Source organism: Rattus rattus, chromosome 6 (genome assembly GCF_011064425.1).
Source record: "Rattus rattus isolate New Zealand chromosome 6, Rrattus_CSIRO_v1, whole genome shotgun sequence".
NCBI classification, from domain to species: Eukaryota; Metazoa; Chordata; class Mammalia; order Rodentia; family Muridae; genus Rattus; species Rattus rattus.
The window spans coordinates 120,928,518-120,955,310 of NC_046159.1; the positions used below are offsets into that span (position 1 = coordinate 120,928,518).

Genomic DNA, 26,793 nt, shown 5'->3' on the forward strand with positions numbered 1-26,793 from the left:
GGTGAGATACATAAATGCCATGTAGCTAACAATATTATAATGAGCGACCATTAAAGTGGTAATAATACTGTTAGCACTCAGAGTCTTCTGTAGCAGGAAATAAATGGTATTTATTGTTCTTGGTGAAGCATCCTGAGGTTTCTTCAAAATGTGCCTCCAATTCATCCTTTAGGAATAAAAGGCAATTCTTCCGTATCAGCCAATACTTTGAAAGTTTCCTCTGCCAAAGGGAGCTGTGTTTCCAAAGCGGGTTATATTTCCAGGGGTAGAAAGGTTTTATGAAAGGAGTAGGGCTAAGGACATGGCTCAGAAGGTCTGTTGGAGTAGCCAACTGACCACATTTTTTTAAGTGGATTTAAGGCCCTCTTCACGGGATGAAACCTATACCTGACACTAGACAGGCAGTGGCTCCTAGGAGAAACGCTACAATGATTGTTTTTCTAAATGAAATTAGCAATGAAATGATTCCTGAGAGATCAGTGCATTGTTCAGCTCTCATCGGAGAAGCTGCTCTCAGTGGGTGGTGATTAGCCGAGACACATAACTAACTGGACAGTGTGCACAGAGGGAGACTTCCCAGTGCTCAGCCTGAATAGGATGTCTGCATTATACCCCTTCCCTCCCTCCGGGCTCTGTGAGAATAGGGGACAAAACATTTGTAAGAGCCGGAGTTGGTGGACAACTTTAAAGAAAACAGAATTTTCCACACACAAAAGGAAAAATTAAAATAAACCAGAAGGTGGAAAAGCAGTTGAGGGAGACTTGTAATGTCCAGCTTTGTCTGTCACATGCACACTCCTGCACCCCACACACACCACACACATGACGAATAGCAGCCAACAAAGATTGTTACCGCTAGTTGAGAATTTAGCTTCTATCAGTGACTCGGCTAATTTAATAAAAACCTCTACTTGAATAAATAACATTTAATGAAACCAGGATTATAAAATTTAAGTAGATTAAGAACTTTTTAACAGTACCTGGAATATGATAGACACTGAATAAGTAAATGGTGGTGTGTGTACTTTCTATTCTATTAATTCTAATAAAACATATTATAATGCTTTATGTGAAGACATTATATTCCACATGAGAAGGCAAAATTGTCAAGTTGTCAGTGACATGTTAAAAATATTTAAAGTCTCTTCTCTTCTTCGCCTCTTCTTTGTCTTTCTCTCTCCTCTCCCCCACGTGCTAGAAATCAAACCCCAGGCCTTGCCGGATGCCAGGCAAGTGCCAGCCTTAAAAAGACTTAATGCCCGAAACTGACACTAATATATCAGAGTCCACAAGGCAGCATTCAAAGCTCAGGTGAAGACCAAATTACCTGATAAAGTATTTCCTGTTTCTCCTCTCCCTTCCAACCGTGTGAACTCAAGAGGCAGAGATTCGCCATCAATTGCAGATCAGAGACAGCAAGCACTTCTCTATAAAATCTAAGCCATCTGTGCTCTTGGAGCCGGCAAGATGTACCATAGGTCGTCACACGTCGACCTCACTCCATTTTACCTGCCTATTGCCCATGAATAGTGATACATTTTCTCTATCATCTCAACAGACCTGTTCTCTACACCCCTTGCATACATCTGCATGAGCAAGTGACAGTTTCTTTTCTGCACAGATAACTAACAAGTGTTTGTTAGCAGGTATCGTAATGGTTCTCTCCAGAGGCTCTCTGTCCCTGCACCACCCTGAGGGGTCACAAACATGGACCACCCTTCACCTGTTGGTTAGATTCAGCCAATGAGGAAGCCCAGCAAAATAGCTGGGGGACGTGTGATCTGGCCATTTATTTGTTCACCTGGCTTCCTTGCTACAAGATTTCCATGCTGTCTGTGTCCCTTCACTGACAGGCTCGGCTCTTCTCTTGACAAAGTCTGTAAGATTTGCTCCCTTTGGCCCCCAGGCCCTCCATTCCTTCCCTTTGCCCCTTTGGGTCTGGGAGTGGTAACAGCTCCTTGGCTCACACCTTCTTAAAATGTCTTTGTAAATCAAACCATCTTGAATTATCCCACCATCTGTTTCCAGGTGAGAGTTTGACAGCATTCCTGCTATATGGGTCTTAGAGTACCTCACATTAATTTACAGGCTTACTAGCAATATGTGTGTCCGTTCCCCTCACAGCAGGCCAACTGTTAATATCAATGGACTTGAATTTTATCCTGTCTGTGGCAGTCAGTGAACGTGGTTTTGCGTTTTTTTCTGCTTACTAGTGACATGAAGCCTCTCTTGTGTCCACAAGCCATTTTCCTACACGTTGCATATTTACTTCCACTTCGGTTTCTTCTGAACTGTCTTCCAGTATCTGAAATGCATATCCCTCAACAGTTACACTTAGAGAATCTTATCTACTGCACCCCTGTATGAGAGAGGACCTCGCTGTATTGCCCAAGCTGCTCTCAGATGCCTCAGGATCCTGCCTGCCTCCGTAGCTCGAACCCCAATGTGGCTACCACACCCACTCACTGCTGTGTCTGTGATATTCTTCGTTGTCCAAACCTTTAAACTATCTGCCTATATTGTTTTTAATTATACTTTTAATATTTGTGGGCTTAGTATGTTTTAATATCTTGTAGCATGAAATGCCAATTTAGTTGCATCGATTTCCCACTGTGAGTTGGTTTTCACATCAAATTTGTAATAATTTTGTCTGTTAATACTTGAAGGTTTTCTACGTAGATGCTCATGGTGGAAAATAAAAATTTTACCTGTTTCCATTTCTTATGCTTATTGTCTTAGAAATTTTAGCATTTGGTTCCCATAGTTAATAATGGTAGGTCTAATGGATGTCTTCGTTTGATCCTTTGAAGACTGCGTTTGTATTTCATCACTGAACATGATGTTCTTTTCAACTAGCTAAAATGGTTTCTCCTACTGGATGCATGTAAGGCATTTTATATTAATATATACATGCATAGTTTATGTAAATGCTGAGTATAATCAAGTATTTATTCTGTTTATTTTGAGGTAATCAAATTTTCCCTTTGCTGTGTTTATAGATTGAATTGCGTTGACTTTTTTAGATGTTGCAGTATTCTTGACTTCCTGATTAAGATTTATACATATCTTTTAATAATTTGTACCTACTATCTGTAATAAAAGCTACTGCATCATATTTGTCTAGTTTCATTGTTACAGTGGCAGTACTTTAGTAAAGTAAGTTGAGTTTTCTAGTTTCTAAACCTTATAGAATTTGCAGTTATTTTCAAAAAACTGCATTCGATACAGATTGAATGCTTTTTTCTTTTTTTTCTTTTCTTTTTTTTCAGAGCTGGGGACCGAACCCAGGGCCTTGCGCTTGCTAGGCAAGTGCTCTACCCCTGAGCCAAATCCCCAACCCCACTTTTTTCTTTTGTTGTTTTTTTACTAGTTCTTTCTTACAGAAACTTGTATTATTTGCTAATATCCCAAGGAACATTAGTTTTGTTGATTTTCATAATTCATCTATGTTTTTCATTTTATTAATATATTATTATGTTATTATATTTTTCTGGTGTCCTAAAGTTATTGTTATTCATTTTCTAACCTGAGGGAAGATGTACAACTCACTATTCTACAGTTGTTTTCTTTTCCAAAAAAAAAAGATTTAGAGCTAAAGTTTTCAATTAATTTTCTTATACTGTTTTATTAGTAATCCATTTAAAATGTTAGGATTCCTATTCTGTTTTCATTAAAGATATATTTAGAAACATTTTAATGTCTCTTACCATGCTTTTCAAAAGGTGGTCTTGCAAAAGAATTATCTAGTAACTCATTCCTGGTCTGACTAGGTTTTGAGATGAAATGGGCTTTGTAAAAGAACAATTCTCAATTGGATACAATGCTGTGTGTCTGCAGAACCAGCACTGTCTTGCAAGGCAGAAGCCAGAGGCTCCCAGTGCAAGCACAACCTTTGCTATATAGCAAGGTCATGCCTGGGAAAAGCAAGACAGTTGTTTCAACGGTGTGCTGAGTATTTTTACATACCTTAGTGCATAAACAACTTCTAAATACATCATGACAACTGTTTAAATGTTAGTGTTTTTTAGTTGTGAAGAACATGTCTCACGCACACTGGTTATGTTATTTCTTCTTCAAGTCTTTTCATAGCCTTACTAATACATTTTTGTTTCCATGCTTCCCCAATATGTAAATTATAAGAAGTGATCACAAAATCTCCTTCCCCTGCTCCATGCCCTTGCAGAATGACGGCAGATAAAGGTCTTTCAAGTTTTGTACCAAGGTAGGCCAAGTGTATTTCTAGAATTTTTCTGTCAGTGGGAGATTAACAAATACGACCTGAATAAAAGCTTAACAGTTGTTTGTAGCTTTCGGTTTACTCTCCTGCTGCCTTTGATATATTTTGCCACATGAACAAGTTCCAGTAACTTAATAGATAATAAACAACTATCACCAAGCTGTCTCTCAGAGGCGTGTGAGACCATCAGACATCCACGTTCCGGTTTACTCCAGAAGGAGAATAGTCCACTCAGACCTCGTTTGAATTTCTGACCCACGAAAACAATGAGCTTACAAATGAGAGCTCTCTTTTAAGCACCTCAATTTCAGGGTTGTGTGTTATGGGCAAAAGAAGAGGAAGGAGGAAGAGGAGGAGGAAGAGGAAGAGGAAGGAGGAGGAAGAGGAGGAGGAGGAGGAACAAGAAACTAATTAGTGCAAGAAATTGGCTGGGCTAGACTCTAGGATTACGCACTTGTCCTACCAAATTTTGCTGTGATAATTTAGACTGTGATACTGGTAATTTTATATTATTATTTCCATCTAGGTGAAAAATACCGTTTGTCACTATGTGAGTCATCTTTCTATCTCAATATTTTGCTTTAAAATCAAATTTGATTCTAATAGTTAAGCTTTAATACTCTCTTTGTCCTTGAGCTTTAACATTTTATTTAAATAACATGTAAGGGGTTTAGGAGGAAGTGCATCTGCCATTCTCTGACATTACACAGAGAAAGTTTAGTTCATTTACATTTATTGTGATTATTGATGCATAATGATATATATAATTTATTTTTGCTAACCCTTTCTTTAAAAGGCTTTTCTCTTTTTCTACCTTCTTGCCTGTCAGTTTGTGGCAGTTTTGTTGTTCCTTCTCTTTTGTCCCTGCTTTGGTGTAAATTTTTATTTTCGTGTGATTATCCTTAAATTTTTAACACAATACCAAATAAGTCTAAAAGGAGGCAGTCCCTCTATCTTTCCCTTAAGATTACAGGTGAGGAAGTCCTAGCTTTTGTCACTCTCCTCTGGTTCTGGTACCCCCTGGTGTTTTAGGAACCAACAACTATTTCAGTATCTTTCTTTGTGGAGTTCCTATTCAAGTCTGTTGGCCATGTTTCAATTAGAGTGCCTTTCTCTTTGTGCCCCACAAGCTTTTTCAAAGATTGTGATAAACATCTTTATTAATATACTATTATTAACAAGTCCGAGTATCAAATCTTCTTTCTAATTACAGTTTTATAGGAAGTAAGCTTCCTATCCCTAAAGTAAATGTTCCAAATTGTTTGTTGTTTTCTTTGCAAGTATCTAAGCCTATTGTACTTGCAAGTATATTTTAGAATTAGCAGCTCAGGGATTTCTTCTCCACATTAAAAGCATTTAAATAATAAGGTTCTGAACATCAAGCAATTATAATATTAGAATAAGGTTTTGGTGGGCACAAGAGAGAGTTTGTTTAACTTGTGGAAAGAATGTGAATGGTTGTGCCAAAGGGAACACTGGGAAGGGTGGGATTTTCTAGAGATAGTGCCATAATATCTTCTATTGTTATTTTCCTATCAAAACGTAGATGGCATTTCTTGCCCTCTTAAATCTAGACAGGTCCTGTGCCTGCTTTGATGGGATCCAAATGCAGTTCCTAACCAGCTTGCCAACACTTACACCCTCTAACTTAGTCTTGTGCCAGCCTGTAAGACATCCGTAAGAGCTTGTAGAGGGTCACAGAACTGCTAGATATATAAACATAAAAGCCACACAGGCCCTCTAATTTAGTCAAGCTCAGGTGAATCTAATCCCAGCTGCAACTACATGGAGGACCCCATGAATAAATCATGAAGGCAAGTCTAGTCCACAGAGCTCTGGAAAGTGTGTTTACATTTGGAAGCACTGAGCTTAGAAATAATTTGTCAGAAGCAATAAGAAACTGAAACATATTTTTTCATTAATTATCTAGGTTATTATATTATGTATTTCTGACTTATTAAAATATAGTTAAATGTTGCTTCACAGTAATACAGTTTTACTCAGAACAAACGCTTCCTAATCTCCCTTGAGACTTCTCCTTTAACCTAGAGATCTTTACAGAATATTGTTTAGTTTTCAAGACCAAGAGGTCTTTCTTACTGTAGCTCTTAGTGAGTTTTCATATAATTCTGTTATAATCATGCAACAACCTATGAAGGATTGACTCTTAACTTGTTAATGCTTTAGTCACCCAATGTAGAGTATGTCAATGGCTAGTTCACATGTAGTTCACATGAAGGAGCGTGTGTGCCGCTGTCGCAGACTCAAGTACTATATTGTTGTCTGCCAGATTCAATTGGTTGCCGGTGCTAATGAATTCTCTACAACTTGAGTTCTCCGTGACTTGTACTATCAGTTACTGAAATAAGAGTGTTGACATCTCCGATTGTAACTGTGAGTTAGTGTGCTTTCTTTCACTTTTGTTAATTATGCTATGTTGAAGAACTGTTGTTTAGTGTATGAACATTTGGGATTTACTTATTGGTGAATAAGTTGATATGTAGTCAGTCCATTATAGTCTCACTATTCTGGGTAACTTTTCATATATACCTATTTACTTTAATAGTGAAAGGTCAAATTATCCTTTCTTTAAATTAGATTTATGTCATTTATCTTTTGCTAGCCTCCATTTCCCTACCTACATAATGTTTAGAAAGAATGTGTTGCAGAGAGCTTGTAGATGGACATTGTGTGTGTGTGTGTGTGTGTGTGTGTGTTTGTGTTTGTGTTTGTGTGTTTTCTTTTATTGGATATTTTTTATTTTTATTTCAAATGTTATTCCCTTTCCAGATTTCCCGGACAAAAGCTCCCTACCCCTCCCCTTCTTCTATGAGGGTGTTTCCCACCCCATCTACCTCCCTTCCTACCCCACCCCACGACCCCAACATTCCCCTACACTGGGGGGGGGGTCCAGCCTTGGCAGGACCAAGGGCTTCTCCTTCGATTGGTGCCCAACAAGGCCAACCTCTGCTACATATGCAGCTGGAGCCATGGGTTTTTAACTACTTTTTAACAATGTTGCTTGTGAACTACATGTTTTAGTTAGTTCCTACAATGTCAGTCCTTAATTCCCTCCCTCTTTAAATTACTCTATTTTATGTGTTACCTCTACACACAACATAAATCCAATTTGACAATTTTATAAATTGGACTTCAAACTGTCAACATAATGATTAACTGAATGAATGAATGATATTGGAGTGCAAACATGTGCTGTGGCACATGTGTAGAGATTATACGTGTGCTGTGGCACATGTGTAGAGGTCACAAGGACAACTTTCCAGAGTTGATTCTTGGCTTCACCTTGCTTTTGAGGCAGGGTTTCTCTTCTTTGGGCTACTCCCTCCCGTCTCACTGTAGGAGGGCTGAGATTACAGATGCATGACATCAGGCCTTTTAAGTGGGTTCCAGGAATCAACCTCAGGTCATCGATCTTATACAGCTAGGACTTTGTACTGGCCAAGCATTTCTTTTTTTCTCATATAGAATGTGCATGCATGTGCATGCATGCGTGCATACGTGTGTTTATACATACATTCTTGAGCACCTACCTGCCCATGCACATTGCATTTACACAAGTGAACAGGTAAAGGCCAGACTGCAAGGGATGGATCTGATGCTCTGCTTAGAATCTGCGTGTGAATGCTGAAGGTTCTCTTCAAAAATTGGTTTTTGATAGATCAATAAATATGCTAATGGACAATGACTGGGTAGAAGAAGTGAGACTTCCAGGTTCCCAAAGGCAGGCTAGGAGATGTAGGAGGAGGAAAGGACATTCGCCATGCTTCGGAGGGAGAGGGCCACCAGTCACTTGAGATCTCAGACGGAGTGACCATTGGCTGCTTCTCCTGATTCAGCCTGGGGAAGCAGGCAGGAGATTAGGGTGCTGAGCAAGGAGAAAGTAACTGGGAAACTAAGTTAAGGGCAGATTTTAAAATGTTGAGCTAGGAGTGAAGGTAAGGGCATGTTAGCGGCGGGAGGCTTAGAAGTGCCCAACCATTGAGCTAAAAAAGCATATTAAATGTAAGCTAGTGTGTGCGTGTGAGTGTGTGTGTCTTTCATCCATAGACCCAGCGTGCTGGTAGAACGATCTGCCTGGAGCTTAGCGCCAGGAAGTAGAAGCTGCATGCTACATATTCTACACCAGACCTGATGTTGAAAATGTCTTCATGAATGACAGTCCACCTTATTTTTTCGATAAGATCCCTCACTGAATATGAAACTCGCCAACTCTGCTAGGCTGGTGGGCCAACAAGTCCCAGGGACCATAATTACATATCTGGCTACCTTTTCTGGTTTTGAGTGGGTGCTGAGATATTTGCACAGCAAGCACTTTACCGACTAAGCCACCTCCTGGCTCACTTCAGGGTCTTTTCTCAAAAGCTATCTTCTACTTGAAGAAGCACATTGGCAATTGTTCTCTCATAGGTTTCTAACAGTGGATCCTCTTTGCTTTCCTTTATCTGAGTACATAGGTATTTGACTTTTACATGTCATGAATATGCTGACTGATTATAGAATTCTAGCCTGATGCTTCTCATTATGCTATACAATGTTCGTCCTATATCCTCGTCCATAAGGAATCTGCAGTCCTTTGCACTGTCATTTTTTAAAAGATTTATTTATTTATATGAGTACACTGTAACTGTCTTCAGACACACCAGAAGAGGGCATCAGATCCCATTACAGAGGGTTGTGAGCCACCATGTGGCTGCTGGGAATTGAACTCAGGACCTCTAGGAAGAGCAGTCAGTGCTCTTAACCGTTGAGCCATCTCTGTCATTCTTACTTTCTCTTCATAACAATAAGGATAATGAGATACTTGTCATTACCAGTTATAAGGATTTTTCTTTGCATAATATTTTTATCGACCCATCTTCTGGTTTCTTCTGTCTTCTCAGTTTTGTGATTTGCCCATGTTGTGATTCTAGCTGGAATCTTCTATGGTCCATTTGTCCTTTGGTTAAGAGATGGTTGTAGGGGACTAGAGATGTGGTTCAGTGGTTACAAGTACTTGATGCTCTATCATCCCCTGCTCAAGTTTGACATTCCACCTTGCCAGTTTAGACTGTGGCTCCAACTCTTCTCTCCTTTAATGGAGAAAATAGACTGACTCGTTTGGTTAAAATGCCATACAGGACTTATAGGCAAACTAACATTAATCTTTTTTTAAACGTTGGGAGGATGGGTTCTGTATATTGTAGTAAATTTTATGATCAATTCTGAGATTTTTTTATTGAAGAAATCCTGGATTTCTTGTGTTTTATTTTGCAATGCTACCACCCTCAAATGGGGGCTGGTCTTCAACAGAAAAAAAAAATGTGAAACATAGGTACCTCATAGCCTTTGCCCAACTCTATACTCCATAAAATCTCTCTTGGGCTTACAAGTATATGTCTTTTAGCATCAATTCATTGAAATATATGCTGAGATTTAAATGACTTTTCCTTTGGTTAAGAGATGGTTATAAGGGGCTGGAGAAATGGTTCATTGGTTACAAGTACTTGATGCTCTTCCAAAAGACTAGAGTCTGTTCCCAGCACAAATGTCAGGTGGCTCACAACTGTAACTCCAGCTCCAGGGGATCTGAAAACTCTGGCCCCTGGGGGTCCCTACAGGCATGTACACATACCCACATGCAAGCACAGACACACACACACACACACACACACACACACACTTTAAAATAATAAAAATAAAATAGTAAATCTTTTTAAAAATAGTTATATATTGCCTAAAGAAGAAACTAACTCAGACTGAAAGACAAATGACCATGTAGTTGAAGAAGTAACTTCATTTTTAAAGGGTGGAGATAGTCTGGTAGTAAATTAGTTCTCTTCTCTGCCCTGGGAGATTAGACAAACAATGGATCTAACTAAGAAAATAGACTGACTCATTTGGCTAAAATGCCATACTGAAGTTATAAGCAAACTAACATTAATCTTTTTTTTAAGTTGGGGTGGGGGCAGCTGGGTCCTGTATATTGTAGTAAATTTTATGGTCAATTCTGAAATTTCTTATTGAAGAAATATGAGACTCAAACATTGAATTGGTGGATGTAAAGCCCTCTGAATCCGGCCTTTTCTTCCCTCTGCTATAACCGGAGTGATGTGTGAACCTGTGCCCCGCTGTTCATTTATTAACTCTTCTTTGCTGTGGTCATTTCTGATGAGAAAAGAAAGGCTCGCCTTTCTGCCTGCTTGCCTTGAACATTTTCCCACTACCTGTCCCAGGCCATTTAGATGCATGCGAGCCGAGAGGCTGGAGCCTCCGGATAGGAAGAGCTGCTGTATGGGACTATGTAATGGGTCATCAGTGACTCCGGGTGGAGCAGGGAGAGAAGTAGAATCACAGATCTGGAAGAGACCAGTCATCTGGTCCAGACTGCCTCCAGACAGGTCAGAAGGGGTGTTTGGGTGGGCCTTTTTGCACATCTGGGTTTAGCCTTTCTTGAACTTTTGTAGCCTTTTGCCTTTGACCAAAACTGATCTGTACTCGGCAAGGCATGTGGCGCTTCCTCGTGAAGCTCTTCGGGGAGGATTTAATTGGCTCTAAGGATGGTCCATCCCTTTTCTAGGAGGCCTGTTTCAGGTTTAGGTCATTCCATTGGCCTCACCATCGACTGAAGGGCAAGTCTCCTGGCCATATAATTCCCTGGGCGGAGAGGAAGGGATCTTAAACGATGGCCACACTCTATGTGTTTCTAACAGCCCCTGGGCTGAGAGGACACGATGTGCTGAGATGGGTGGGACTTGTGAGCTGGAGTTTCAAAAGTGGTTAACATTTTCACTGTCCATGGAAGCATGCAACCTGCCTAAACCCCCCCATCCCCCGCCCCCCAAATCGCGTCTATTGCCTGGTTTCATTTACAGCTACAAGTGAAACCTCAGGACTTCAACAAACTTAGAATGGCGGGCGAAGATAAATTTTAGCTCGTTCCTCTGCTTCCTTCAGGAAGAAACTGGTGACCATAAATTGAGGTGCACGAGGTAATGCTGTTGGGAGCGATCCCGGCCCTCCCCTGTCAGCATGCACTCCTTCTCAGAGCCCAGTTCACCCCCTCCCTCGCCCAGCGAAGACGAAGCAGAACTTCCCCTGGGTCGCAGCCCAGTGATATGGAGCAGCTCTGGCGCGGAGCCCTGCTCTTCCCGAGTCGTGGGTGGCGCGGTGCTTGTTTCCCTCTCCTCCCTTTCCGGACCCAAAAGGGGATGTATCTGGGTCAGCCTGGGAGGGGCCGGACCTGCCACGGACAGCGAGGGGGAAGGGGGTGGCGATGACAGCATCTTTCAGGTTTTTGGCATCTCTGGACTGTGCCTCGTCCAGCCTCTCACCGCTTGCTCGGCGCTGGGCGATAGCTGACGTTCTAGCGAATCCTGGCCCAAGAGGTGGAAGATACGGGTGGGGTGGGGAGTACCATTATCCTTCCTATCCGCACGCCTGCTCTATATACAATGACCATACAACCCCTTCATACTCCACATTCCCCCGGGCACGCTCCTGGGTGGTGGTGCCCCCCCCCGCCCCAGGAAAAGAGCAATGGAACAGTTCAAGGTCGCTGTAAGTTCCTGGTCTTTCCTTTCCGGTGATAAACCTCGAGGCTTCAAGCCAGTTGCTGTTCAAGATGCTCCACCCTCGGGGCCCAAGCCCCATATCTACTCTATAGGGACCCAAGTCCCAAGTCCCGTGTCACTGTACTTTCACTGTACTTCGGCCAGGCGCACAGGTTGGACAGCCTGGCTGGAGAGATGCAGTCCATGTCAGGGAGCAGATACCTGCCTGACTGCTTAGAAGCCCCTCTGTGATCTATTGCACTCCCTCAACAGCGTTAGGGGGAGCTGGGTGTGCGTAAAAGCCGCACCTTCCCAAGGGCGCTTAGACTGAAACTGTTCCTTGAGATCTCCTGGGTCCCAGCCCCTCTTCCTCATTCCCTTCATGTATGGAAAACAGGAATCGGGGCCATAGGTCTTCATTTCCGAGGCCTAGGCTAACCTTCTCAACCTGGTCAGAAACTGAGTGATCAGACACTTCAGAGCCCAATTCCCATGAGTATCTCCCAGTGCTGAAAGCAATGGGTTGGAAATCATTTTTGGTTTCGTGTATCCTATGGGCAATTATCTCCTCACCCACCCACCCCCCCAAACCCTCGCCACGATATTGCTCGATCAGGGACTTCAATTTACCAGAAACTGCTAGCCTTGGCAGCCTACGTTCGGGTGGTGGCACTAGCCCACTAAGACTTTCTGGCTAGGAACTTCCCAAAAAGGTGCTTTTGCCTCTCTATGATGCTCCGGGCCACTCCGAGGTTAGTCAACCTCCTTTGCCCCTCCTCACCCGGAGATATCTCTTGCCATCCTTTCTTCCACTCCTCTATAAAACCCAGTGCCCCCCACGCCCCCGCCCGGCGCAGGCGCCCCCTTCTTTGACTGCGCCTGGCGGGGAACCGAAAGGACAGGGTGCGCGGGAGGCACGCAGAGCTCGGGGCTGCCTGCGCTCGCAGCGCCTGGGGAATTGGCTGTGGGCGAGGCGGCCCCGGCTGCCCTTTATCGCTCGCTGGGCTCGTCTTTTGAAACTTTATCAGTGAGTCTCACCACTAGCCGCAGACGCGAGCGGCGGGGGGGCGGGGGCGCAGAGGCGCCGGCAGCCGTGACGAGGCGCTCCCGGAGCTGAGCGCTTCTGCTCCGGGCACGCATGGCGCCCGCACACGGAGTCTGACCTGATGTAGACGCAAGGGGGTTAATATGAACGTCCCTCTCGGTGGAATCTGGCTCTGGCTCCCTCTGCTCTTGACCTGGCTCACCCCTGAGGTCAGCTCTTCATGGTGGTAAGTCCCCGCATATGGGCGCGGTGCTGATGGATTTTTGGAGATGGGAGTGGGAACCCTACTGGTCGTAGAGACCCTCCCTGGCTGTTTCCTAGTCCTGGCAGTTGTGGATTCTGGAACAACTCTGTCTTGTCACCGCATCCTAAGCCGAACCCCTCTGCTTTTCTCAAAAACCCATCTTAGCTTTGACAACTCCAAAACAATTCACATGCCCCACAAATGAGAGGTTTAATGTTTGGGTGTTTGGAGTCAGCTGAGTGACAGCAAAAGCAGCCAATACCTTATTCCACTGAGAAATGTGCTATCCTGAGCTGTACTTCTAGCAGCGGAGTGTGTGTGTGTGTGTGTGTGTGTGTGTGTGTGTGTGTGTGTGTGTGTGTGTGTGTGTGAATTCACCTTGAAAACAACAACTGCCACCCCCATTCCCAGGACCTCAAGAGAAATCAACCCAGGCTGTTGGAGTTGTAAAAACTGGAGCCTCTGGTTTTGCACTATTTCTCTTGTCCTTCCCTTCCGCATGCCTGGTGCTTCACCCCAATGAAGCGGCCTCCAGGTAGAGACTATTGTCTGGATGTAAAACTACGGGGCCTGGGGTACCCATTATACTACCCTGCTCAAAACTGTCTTCCTAAGGTTAACTGCTGCCACTGTCTCTGTACACTGATGTATGATTTACTTAGTGCGTACTCTGCCTCTCTAGAAATCACCTTCATCTATCAACTTCCTGACCTTGGAAAGAGATGGGAGTTCCAAACTCTGAAACTTTCTTGTACATAAACTTCCAGAGCAGATATTAAAGTATTCTGATAGCGATTCAGAAATACTGGCCACACACACACACACACACACACACACACACACACACACACACACACACATTCTTTCTTTCTTTTTTTTTTTTTTTTTTTTTTTTTGTGACAACGTGCGACTCTCAGCCAAATGGAGTACAGGACAAAATCAGTGGACTATGTAGATCCCAGAGTGCCTGAGAGAAACAGCAAAGCCCCGATGGTAAGGAGGGCTCAGCGACTTCCTAAGCTTGGTGAGCAGGAAAGGCCTTTAGGCTTGACCTTGCTGACACAGGATCAAAGATTGATTTATCAGACTGACCATTTTTTCAATAAAATGATTATTTCTGTTTCTTTGTGTGTATAAACATTATTTACTGCTGGGCATTTTGTCACACTGTCTCTCAGCTGTCACTTAAACATATATTTTTGTAAGTCACAGCTGCAATGATGTTATGACCATATCAAATAATGGAAAAACAAAAAGAGATACTCTCCTTGTTTGGTCACTTTCAAAAGATACCTATGGCAACTTGGATTGTGTCAAAGGTACCTTTCTATACACTTTACACGAATGGAGAACATCTGCAAAGAGATAATGCTGTAATTTTTTTTTTTTTTGGTTCAAGTTTCCTTTCAAAAAATACTTTATGGAGCTATAATGCTGATTTTTCCAAATATTTAGTGCTCGTGATAGCAGCAGATTTTTTTTTAATCCCCAAAAATTTCTATACATGACAAAAAGAGCCAGAAAAGGAAACCATTTTGAGGATTCTTTAGTATGGAAAGAATAGCATGTTTGTAAGAAGAATGTAGCATTAGATCCCAGCAGGTGCTAATAGGACACACGCTGGCAGATTTGCAGACATCTAGGATCAACAAATGGGAATCAGGAACTTCTAAAGGTCAGCTTCCTCCAAAGCCAAAGGCAGACATATGGCATCACTGAAAGCAATCTCCTTTGAAATTCTCTCTGTGTTCTCCCAAACGCACTTGCCCCACCCCCTTCGGGCCCCCATCTTCACAATGCTACTTACTGCCTCTGCCTCCCTGTCCTCCTTGTCATTTGGTGGCCACAGCTTTGGGAGATAATCATCACCGTATTTGGAGTAGCTTTGACCAGGTCATTGGCCGTGCTTCCCTTGCCTGCTTCTGCACTGAATGACAGTCAAATAACCCCTGCCTTCTCATGTTTCCAGGGACTAAGCAATTCATCCTCAAGTAGCTTTAGGGCTAGTCTCCTGGGGGAACACCAAGCCTGGCCCATCTATTAACATCAACTTTGCCTTTCTGTCCATCCCTCCCAGGTACATGAGAGCGACAGGTGGTTCCTCCAGGGTGATGTGTGACAATGTGCCAGGTCTGGTGAGCCGCCAGCGTCAGCTGTGCCACCGACACCCAGACGTGATGCGCGCCATTGGCCTGGGCGTGGCTGAGTGGACAGCAGAGTGCCAGCATCAGTTCCGCCAGCATCGCTGGAACTGCAACACCCTGGACAGAGACCACAGCCTCTTTGGCCGGGTCCTCCTCCGAAGTGAGTCTCCTGCTCCTGGCTCTCCCTGCACCTGTACTCAAAGCACCCCCACCCCTACCCTCCCCCACCCCCGCCCCAACTCATCCTTAATGGCATTTTGTCCAGAATTTTCCATAGAATGTAAATTCCACAAGGGCAGGGACTAGCCTGTACTACTGGCACTCTGATTGGAACCTGTGTGTCCCAGGTCCCATCCAATTGTTACAGAGAATAGACTTGTCGTGAGAACCTATTGCTTTTTCAAACTACATTTTAGGCAGTAAACGTATTTATGAAAGAGGACTAATGACTTTAAGTACAGAAATTTCTTTTTCTCTTGGAGACTTAAAATTTTCCTAATTAGGTAGTAAGAGTCATTAAGTGTCCGAATATGGGATATTGAAAGAAACTCAAAGTTAGTGATCTATTTGCATGTAATCAGAGAAAATGAATTAAATTGAATTAAAATCAATTTTTACTTTCAAATAATACTCATCACGAAACCGGTGAGAGTAGCCTTCTTCAAGAAATAACTGCCCATTTGTTAGTGGGAAATTTGACTAGAAATACAACAGTTTATGTGCAAAGACAGAGACAGAGAACTTTACACTTGTTTTTGCCCACCCAACTCCCTCCCATTCCCAAGAAAATCATCCAGGCTGTGCACTTGGTAATGCTTAACAGAGGGTGTTTCTGTCATGTCATCCGCGTAGCCCTAGGGTTTTATGAGGCCAAATGCATAAATGAATGTCTCTAAAATCCCCCAAGGGCGTAGCCCTCTCACTCCTAGAGTCTCCCTAAAGTTAATTTGTGTGATATTCTGCAATTTATTTCCCTCATTTAAGAACTATACTCTTATGCATTCCTTTTAGAGTTTCGATATGACATCGCAAATTTTTGAAAGGGTAACAGCAAATGTCAGCCTCGTGGAATTTTAAGACTTCTCCTAGGGTAGTTCACCAGTAAATCAATTAGTGCTGGACCTTGTCAATGTAAATTTGCAAATGTCCGTGGCAATTCACCATAGACTGTATTGTTTGTAGGTTTTTTCTCATTAAAATAGATCAAGACTTTCAAGTTATTTTAAATTTGAAGAGCTTCTCATTTAGACAATGTTAACCTGTAGGTCCATGAAGTCCTTTGCTTATGGAGGGTTGAAAAAAACAACCTTGAAATCCCAGAGGAAAGGAAGCAATATAAATTTTGTAAAACGTGTTATTATTACTAAGCAGGGATGGGGCATGTGGAAGCGAGGAGACAGGGTTCGGGATTTGGTTCTCTCTTTTCACTGATGGTTCCAGAGAGTCAACTCAGCCCTTTTTTTTTTGTGAGCCATGCCACTGACCTAAAAGGAAACAGCTTCAATAAGTGATCCAAAAGACGGCATCTCTTTCAAAGCTGAGGGTTCATTCATAGAATACTTCTCAGAGTTACTAAGAGAGAAGAGATGGTAACATAAGAAAACTAAACCAACCGACTTAGTCTGAGGCCTCAGGTGAATAAGAGGTTCCAGCTGGTACTTCCTACAGCTGATGCTGAGCCGCTCGAAACTTAAAACGCTCACGCCACGTGACTTCTTTCCACCCTTCACAGACGGCCAACTTCTTCCCAGACATCTCTGCAGATCCCAGAGACTGTCAGTGATGATTCTCTATTGGTTTGCAGAGGGGCTGAATTTGGGCTACCAGCCTGGAAATAATCATGAAATTCCAATGAAGTGATCCAAAGACTTCTTACAGTTAATTACTCAGAGGGAAACTACAATCTAGGGTTGTGAAGAATTCACTGTTAGAAACCTAGACGTACCTTTTGATGATCAGGGAAGATAAGACGAAGGGTAGATTGCTGGAGGGAGGTCATTATTGCTACTGAAAGCCCCGTGATTACAGGGAAGTGGAAAACACTGGCCATGTATGCTCTACAGTCCCAGAGTAAAACAGAATGCCTTTTTAAAACATGTGGAATTTACTCTTTCACAGGTAGAGGAAAAACCCAAACAGTCTTTTAAGTAGATACCTCTGAAATTCTAAAATGGGTTTAAAAACAAAAGGAGATTAGGGTTCATCCTTGTAAGGTTCAAGACGAAAAGAAAAAGGAAGAAAAGACAGTGGATAGAAGATAAGTGTGGTTTGTTTGTTTGTTTGTTTGTTTCCTAAGAGTTGGGCAATTCATGACCCTCAAGAAATTGTAGCTCAGGGTTTTACCTTCCCAGGTAAAATCCTCCCAAATGAAACACCCCCTGCCTGCCCACCCAGTTGACATCTTGACATTGTGGATTCATCTCCATCCTAAAAGGACAGAAGCTTCATTGGTAGCGCACCCAGAAGCATCAGCATTGAGATTAGGATATAATTTCAGTTGTGATGACCCGAAAAAGAATCAGCTTTTCTAAGAAGCCCATGATCAAATTTTGTTTTGTTATGAAGCCAGATCTTGCAATGTGCTACTATTTCACACATAACACTTTAGTGACTCATCTAAAGCAGTTAATGGAAAACATCTCAAGTCCAAATCTGCATGTCACCGAAACATCTGGAGGCAAAACAAAGACAGTCATGTGCAACGTTTTTATTTAAGTAAATGGTATTAATGAATGTGTTTGACTGATGACAAATAATAACATTTCCTTTGGAAATTTCTTTAGAATTTTTTGTTTGTTTTTTTTGTTGTTGTTGTTGTTGTTCTTTTTTGGTTGAGTCAACAAGACAATGTGATTGTTTACCAGCTGCATACGGATGATTTTTGTACCTCACAAACCTCTTTAGTGCTTTCAAAACACTGTGTGCCCCTAACATGCTATGATCCATGTCTCCCATGCATTTCCTCACTTACAAAGTGTCTCACTCCAACTATAAGATTAGTGCTAAATACATTAAGTACACACCATTACTTCTCATCTATAGTGTCTGTAAATATGGATACCGGATTCCAAATCCAGAGCTTGACTTTCAATGGTAATACAGACAACTCTCAACAAAGAATATTTCAAAGCTATAAAAAATTGAATATGTAAAGGAGGTGTTGTTAATCTAAAAACCAGCAGGTAAAATTAAGCCAGATTGGTCACTACCTTTCAGTATTCCTTTTTTACCAATGTGTGAGCCTTACCGTGTTAGCTGGGGCTTTTGAAACAGTTCCCATGAGCCCACAGACCTTAAGAACAGAATCTCACCAGCATGGCTTGCTACCTGAGGCAAATGTCCATCTAAGTGATTATCCCTAGAAATAATCGTTTCCCTTTTTGATAACTAGAGTTTTGGAGGGAGATATGCCTGAACGGCTGAGGTAAGTGCCACTTAATATTGTGTAGACTTGCAATAATGGTTTTTAATAGTGAGACTAGCAAGGCAGACTTTGCAAGGGATGCACAGTAAGCTCTAGCCATGAGTGACACATGGAAACGAGCAAGGCTTCGATTCGGAAAAAAGTAGGCTGTTCTCCCAGCTGCGTGGTTCAAAAAGTCACACTGGTCCTGACAGATTGAATCGCCAAACGCTTCTCTGCTTTCTGCCTTGTCTTGGCCTTAGCTAGTCCGGCTTCTATTTTGATTGTTAATATATTCGCTGCAGCAACCATTAATAAAAGGCCATGCTGGTAACAATGAAATACAGTTCCACTTGAAAAATGAGGTGCACCCGGACCCTAAAGAGCCTTATATCTGTCACTCCACCACAACACCGTGTTATGAGTTACTACAGATTATTAAAATAATTTAATGTAGTTATTGCACTGAAATATGTTCCTCTCAGCCTGTAAGGGAAAGTAGGCTGCTCTCTAATAAAGAACAAGTCTAAGAAAGCCCCCAAAGGGTTCTTGCCCAAGTCTAATTAGAGGCGGTAAATTTGTTTCCTTCCAGAAGAACCAAAGCAAAAGCTTTTCACTGTCTCTGACCCGGTACCAACGACTAGTGCAGGTGTTCCAGTGAAAGGGAAATCACCTCAGTGGTTAGTCACAGTATGCAGCTCAAGGATATTGCATATCACCTTCAGCAATCTTTCAATTACTCCCGAAAACTGATGGCAAACCAGTTGTCCCATGTGAAAGCCAGGGGCTGGCAGCTGACTGAATTCTCTCCCCATCCTAGCCCCAATATTTCCTTGAATTCAGTACTTTACTGCCCGTATGTTAAATTTGCCCTACTGTCCTCAGTAATGCCTAGAGGCTTGGGAGTCTATTTGTTTGTTCTGGCCTTCAACTCTTGGGTTTAGGAAGTCTTTCACCCCATCCTTTGGAGTAGCCAAGACTACAATCACACCCACTAGTGTCTATCTTGGCAGGCTTTTTCCAAGCTGTGATGTCATGACTTCCAAACCTTACAATAGAACGAATGCTAGCACTGTAGAATTCAGGTAGTTTTACACATGGAGAAACTAAGGTGACTCAGCTCTCCTCTTCTGGGACATCTGTAGTTTGGGGGTAAATATGGTTTGCTGAAGCTAGGAGCAAAGCTATCTTTTATCTTTTCTACTCTGTATTAAGGAAGCGTTGGCCAATAGGTATTTATATGGACCAAATCCTCCACTAAATAAAGGGATTCATATTAAGGAAATCACCTGGGATCTAGAAAAGAACGGTAGGAGACGGAACACCAAGCAATTCACCATGTGAAAGCCATGTAGAACACTTGCAGAGACGCTCTCTGACCACTTTTAAGAAAAGCGTTTTTGTTTCAGGTAGCCGGGAATCGGCCTTTGTTTACGCCATCTCCTCAGCTGGCGTTGTATTTGCCATCACCAGGGCCTGTAGCCAAGGAGAATTAAAGTCCTGTTCCTGCGATCCGAAGAAGAAAGGGAGTGGCAAGGACAGCAAAGGCACCTTCGACTGGGGCGGCTGTAGTGACAACATTGACTACGGGATCAAATTCGCCCGTGCATTTGTAGATGCCAAGGAAAGGAAAGGCAAGGATGCTAGAGCCCTGATGAATCTTCACAACAACAGAGCTGGAAGGAAGGTATGGCCTGCTACCCTGCTCCGCTGAGGACCCTGTGGCCTTGGGACTCACGGAGACAGATCTTAAGATTTCCTAGTTGATTATATCAGAGCCGTCCCATCGAGTCCCTGGCCCAGGGCCACTTGTTCGAAAGTGTACCATCAATTGGGTTGAGACACCCACCCATGCCCCACCTTCTTTCCCACAGCTGAACTCAAGAAGTCCACCACTGCTTAGAGCAGTGTAGTGATTCCAGTATTTTATGGTCCTTCTAGACGGTGTAGCATCCAGGCAACAGGTATTAACTGCCAGTTCGTTCTTCATCCCCTATAGCAATAGCATCTAGAATACTTGTATGGAGCATTGGCACCCAGTTCGTCTTCTCCCAAACACTCCATGAAAACAATTCACCGGGCATGATGGGTTGGATCTCCTAAATTCAGGGGTACTCTCTTTTGGAGCATTAGCTATAAAGCCTCCTCTTTTGGTTTTGTTCTGGCTGAGTAAGAGAACTAAAGAGCCACCCTATCCTTTCATCCTGATGAACCTCATAGTCTGCAGGAATCCCGTCTGCCATCACCTTCAAACACCCATGTGGTGGATGAGGGAACTGAAGTTCCATGAGGCACTCACTAAGAGTTGGTACAGAGCTCAGGGTTAGATCGCAGTCCAAGACCAGGATACTTCACCCTAGGACTAAACTGCTTCAATGTCTAGGTTCAGAGGCATGAATGAGGCAGGATTGTTTAGGGGGCAGTCTGAAAGGAATAACAGGAGAACGAGAATGTTATCTGTGTCTTTGAGCAGGAAGAGGAAACTGGATGAGATAAACAAATATTTGGTCTGAACCACTATAAGATAATCTAATTGCCAAAGGAAACAGAGAGCCCAAGTTGTCTTTTGTCAATAAACCGTTAAATAAGTCTGATATTAATTTGTAAAGAAAGATCAGCATAAAATTCAAAGTTGCGGAGGAGGGACTGATAGGAAAAGGATAGGACAAGAAGACAGATCAATTTGGGTGAATTCCTTTGACTGGGCTCCCAAAAAGAGCAAATCTCACGTAAAAAGAAATTGGAGGGAAGGGACTTTTCCTTAGTACATAAAAGAGAACATGTGATCTGAGTTATTTACAAATAGTACTTTTGAACTTGAATATTCACAATCTTTATTTGCATGGAGTCGGGAACTTATCATGACCACTGCCAAGAATATAGACATTGGTTATGCAATCCTACAATTAGTAACTGTGTTTGTGCGATGATTCAGATAAGAGTAATATATATTGATCTTCGTTTTGTCATCGATAGAGTGCATGTAAGTTATGGAGTGTGATGTCTTTGATAAGAATGCCCTGCTTAATTATTTGAATGGGATATTTTAACTTGATTCCTCTATTAGGAAAGATAGACTATATGACACTACATCGTGTCCAAAAGAATGTTCTTATAAGATGTCATTAGACATTGAATAGCTCTAATCTTCAAAGTAATAGGTCTTAGCTATTATACGCTAGGTCCTACATAAACAAGTGTTTTAATATAAATCACATGATGGTTCACTACCTAGAGGTGAACAGCTGTCAGGCCTCAGATATTCTCCTGCCTACTCCCCAAAACTTCGGAGGCTACTTCTGATTAGGATAAAAGTGCACACACTGACTTTTAAAAATGTGGCTTTAATTAATGGTGGGTGGGCAGACTTTCTCAAGGAGAGGTGTGATGTCAGCGAATATAAACTTTAATGAGAGCAAATGCATTGAGATCAACATGCGTCTCTAATTCTCTTCTTGCGGTCATTAGACCCCCAGTCCCTACTCCCTCTCCTTACCAGCAGAAGATCTGTGGAATCAAAACGAGAACAGGCTGGTCAGTCCTCCTCAGCAAAGTTTCCAACTGGCCCAGCTCTAGAAAGTCCCAGTCTCCCAGGGCTGACAGCAACATCAACTCCGTCTTTTCCCTCTGTTGGACTTTAGCCTTTCCCAGACTGTCTGAAATGAGCACCAGCTACCTTTAAAAACTGAGGATAATGGTGGGGGTGGGGAGGATGGCAAATCTTATTTGAAAGAAAAGTCATTCGTCCCAAGACATATCTGTTTAGGCAATGCTAAGTCACATCCCAGTACTGCCGTCCACATTTCCCCCAATTTCCGTCTCAATTTCCCGTAATAACTAAAGCTTAATTAATTTATTTTGACAGCTGGACAGAGCACCCTCACGTGTTTCGAGTTTGCAATACCATCTAAATTTGCATTATCATTCATGCTAACCGTTTCTGAGATTTTATCGCTAATATTTTTTTTCTTTCACATTCACTTGAGATTTGCTCTTCATTGAGTCTAGTTCTCTGGTTCCAAAGAGAGCTAGAAATTACGTTCATTGGGTATAAGGCTTTTCTCTCACAGTTTCCCCAGCAACTCTTTGTAGGTCTAAAGAAGATACACTAGGAAGAGCTGCCAGTTCTAAGATAAGTTTTAGTGAACGACCAGCAAACGACACCTGGTAAAGAGGTGCCATTTGTTTTCTTTCCTGAGCTTTCGAAGGCCTTTTAAATTATTATTTTTCTTTTCTAAGAAGAAATAATCACAAGTTCATTAAACTTCACTAAGTGAATCTAAGTCAGAATATCTACCTAATCAAATACTGCCCTTCAATTTCTCTAGAAATTTCCATAAGAATATTTCTATAGCAAGAAGTCTTTAAACATGCTTCCAAAACATGTCTCTTGTTATGGTGAAAGTAGAAAGGACATGGAACTCAATATGAGACCCACCTGAGGATTCATCTTGCAATTACAGTGGCTTTGCTCACTGGTTTAGTCAGACGAGATGGTAAATGAAATAAATACGCAGCGTACAGGCAAACAGCCCAGTCTCTCACACACTGTAGGTGCTCAGCAAAAGTCTTTTGCACATCAGTGGAGTTAAAGTTGTTTATAACCCAGGTAAGAGAAGCTGCTCAAAGCCCAACTCAAACCGTTACTTAGGATTTAATTTGTTACTCTGCCTACAATCTAATGCCCTAACAAAACAGGCGAACTTTTGCTAATTTAAAAGGTCTTTTGAAGGTTTTATAATAGGGTCTTTCCAAATCTTAATAGACATAAAGAGTAGCATGAGTATTTCTAATTTTCAGGTGAAATCGTTGCCCTCAAGGGGCTAAGGTGACAGCTGTGTCTACCTATAAGCACTGTCCAGAGCTTCATATTGTCTGAATTTCTGAATTCTCTAGAAAGACAAACAGTATTTCTATATTTCTTTTAAAAACTAGAAAGCACAAGAAACAGCAGTTTCTGCCCTTGGAATGTGGCTTTGCTGATGACATTGTCCCTTGTTATAGCTTTATCTCAGAAACGTTCTACAGGGACCATGAGGCTAGTTGTTTTTGGTCAAGTTTTTTACTTTTAAATTTTTTTTATACAATCTATTTTGTTCCTAAATTCCAATCCTCCAATTCCTTCTCCACCCCACCCACCCAACTTTGTTCTTTGTCTCCTTTAAAAGAACAAAAATAAATCAAAAAAAAAAAACAAAAACCGCCAACAGCAACAACAAAAAAATCAAACATAGAGACCATTTTGTATCTGTCAACAATTCCTGAGAACGAGGCTTTCCCTGGAGTGCTGTTGATATGCCCAGTGTCACTACATCAAAGAAAACTGATTTTCCCTCTCCCAGGAGGTAGCAATTGCAAACACCTTCTTAGCTAGAGGTGAGACTTGGTGCTTACCCTTGTTGGGTCTCTCACATTCTGAACTTCAAGTTTACCTCAAAGTTATAGCAATAAAAACCAATATGGTGTTGAAATAAACTACTACAATATGTATCATAATAAAAAACACAAGTGTTGGTGAATGGACATAACCCCACACACCTATGGACATCTACTTTTTAACAAAGAAGGCTCCTGGGGAACAGTTGTTTTTACCAGGGGAATGGTGTCTGTATATTGAAAATGTGCCATGAGTCATTCTGGACTCAGCTTAAGCAAGTTGATCTCATTTGAGAGATTCACAGCATTTTTCAACAAATCACCCTGCAGGTCTGAAAGCAATACCAGTGACTGGGTTGATCTTAGTTCAAAAGGGAACTTGTCAAACTCCCTGGGGAAACACATTTGGGAGTACTGAGTCAGATAAGAAAACGAATATGGAAAAAAGAAAAGGTGCGTGACCACGGGAAACTAACTTTTAGTTAGAAAGATGGTGGTGCCTAAGGGCAAGACCAGCTGCACCAAGTGGCACACCAGAGTGAGGTCTGTAAGCTGGGGAGATAAATATCTCTCTCTCTCTCTCTCTCTCTCTCTCTCTCTCTCTCTCTCTCTCTCTCGCTGTGAAACCTACAAGGTAGAGATAAGAGATTTCCCATAAAGAAATGCTGCAGAGCCACTGACAGATTTAATGGGAGCAAAAGTTGGACACGTATTTTGCCACATCAAGAGATACTTAAGTACTACACTAAGACATTTGGATGTCTCTAGAAAGACACTCAATACTTGAGTTCAATCTTTATACATTTTTTCAAGTCCTTTTAAGTTTGCTTCAAAAGAGTAATAAGTATCAAAGTTCAAAGCTTTTATAATATATTTGAATTGATAATTAAAAGTAGATTAGGAAAATTGCAGAATTTCTTCTAGCTCCTTGAATTTATGATTAGTTTTAAGTGTAAATGTCAGGACTGTTAGAGTTTGCTTTCTGATATTAATGAATTATAAAACAGAACATGTGGCAACTGTGCTATGTTGATATTTGTAATGATAAAGGTTAATATTGTCTATGAGGAATTCCTAGCTATAAATGTCAGCTTGACTGGGGCAATATGCAAGCAAGATTCTCTAATCCTTGAACATGGCTTTGGACAGGCATTGCCATAGAAAACAAGAAGCTCATGCATATGCACCAGGTGTCAAGAAAGCCAAATAGTTAGGTACTTTACGTATGAGGAGACATAAATATAATTGGTAGTCAGAATCAGCACACAAATTCACTGTATTTGCTAACTGAAGTCATCTGAAGATGCTACTTCGGTTGGTGCCCTGCATTTTGTAGGGTAGGGCCTTCTGGAGTGAAGGACTCCAGCACTCTGCTCAAACAAGTCCCAGTCAAAGACTGACAAGAGAGAGGACCAAGGCCCTGCACATGGCCCACTGGAGAGCTGGAGCCCAGCAAACTCTAAGTGCATCCACAGGAAATGCCTCTAAAGCAAACAAAATCCATGTGGTATAACTCGTAAGCAGGACCTTAAGGCAAAAAATCTAAGTTCTAATAAAGATATCAAAAAAAATACCCCCCCCATTAGCACTTGAAATAGGTAATAAAAATTAATGGATCTGACTTCAGAGAGCTGGAATAGGAGGGAAAGGAAACCCCACCCTTTAAAAGTAAGGAATATCAACAGACAAGGCAGGAATGGAACCAAACTGTGCTCACCTCCCCTTCATCCTGCCCTTCTCACCAACGACCCTGTGCATCTTTATAGGGCACAGAGTTCGCTTAGCAGATCTGTGCCTTCCGGTTGCCCTCCTCAGTTCATAACATTCAAAGCTCAGATCTTGAGAACTCGCATAAGCAAGCCAGCCTCTGCCTCACTAAGTCCCAAGTTAGTACGCATTCGCTAGGCTAGATGCCTACCTTCTATAGTGTGAACCTAAACCCGGCCAAACTTAAAGCTCTCACACAGCGGGCAACTCATAACAGACTTGTTTCCAGCTCCACGAAGGGTCCATTATTAGAAAATGTGTGTTAGGGCCGCATCATTTGTCAACTAGAATTATTGTGTATGTGGTAATGCTTAGGCCCATAAATACAAATCGCACACCTTATATTTTCTAGCTGAGCAAGCCCACCCTACAGTCACTGTTTTTAGTAGATGACAGAACTGAAGAAATCACAGTGCCTTACTGAGCTTAATAAATGTTTGCATAAGCTAACCAAGTGCACCTCTTCTAATAAACATCTCTTGCTTCCCTCGTTCCAGCACATGAGCGGTTGAAGGATATAAATTGTTTCAGTGTTCAGTAACTCCTATCTTAGAGATGTGGGTCTGTCCAAAGGATTTAATTGGTAATAAATGCACTTGGCTCCGAGCCAATCTGGAAATTAAATAATGTGTTTTTAATGTGTGTTTCCTCAGGAAAACTGATAGGACCCAAAATATGTTAGCTGCTTTGTGGAATAGAACTAACTAAAAACTGTAGCGTTGACATGTCTTCAAGTGCTTTCGTTCGTAAGCACTCGGCAAGCAGAGACCAGAAACAAATTATGTATTTGATTTCTAAGGCAAGGCCAATTGATCATTGGCAAATGTTTTATATGGCATAAAGTAGATGACTTCTCCTTTCTAGATTGGAAAATAATTAATATGACACAATCCAGAGTCCATACGCTTGGCAAAATACATGCTAAAAAAAATCTTATATTCTTTATATAAAAAGAATTTGATAAAGTCACCCTAACAGTTCCTTCTGCTCAGTTTTCATAAAGGCTGATGTAGAAAACCTTCTCCTT

At 41.9% G+C, this 26,793-nt stretch overlaps 1 protein-coding gene across 1 annotated transcript in view; it reads left to right on the forward strand.

The window, feature by feature from the left end:
* The first annotated feature begins 12,830 nt into the window (after positions 1 to 12,830).
* Positions 12,831 to 26,793, forward strand: part of Wnt2 (Wnt family member 2) — a 40,049-nt gene continuing 26,086 nt past the window's right edge. Inside the window, exons 1-3 of the mRNA XM_032905268.1 lie at positions 12,831 to 13,058; positions 15,154 to 15,380; positions 20,033 to 20,310. Of these exons, the coding sequence (XP_032761159.1) occupies positions 12,976 to 13,058; positions 15,154 to 15,380; positions 20,033 to 20,310 (588 nt within the window). The 5' untranslated portion in view covers positions 12,831 to 12,975. The remainder of the gene's footprint in view (positions 13,059 to 15,153; positions 15,381 to 20,032; positions 20,311 to 26,793) is intronic.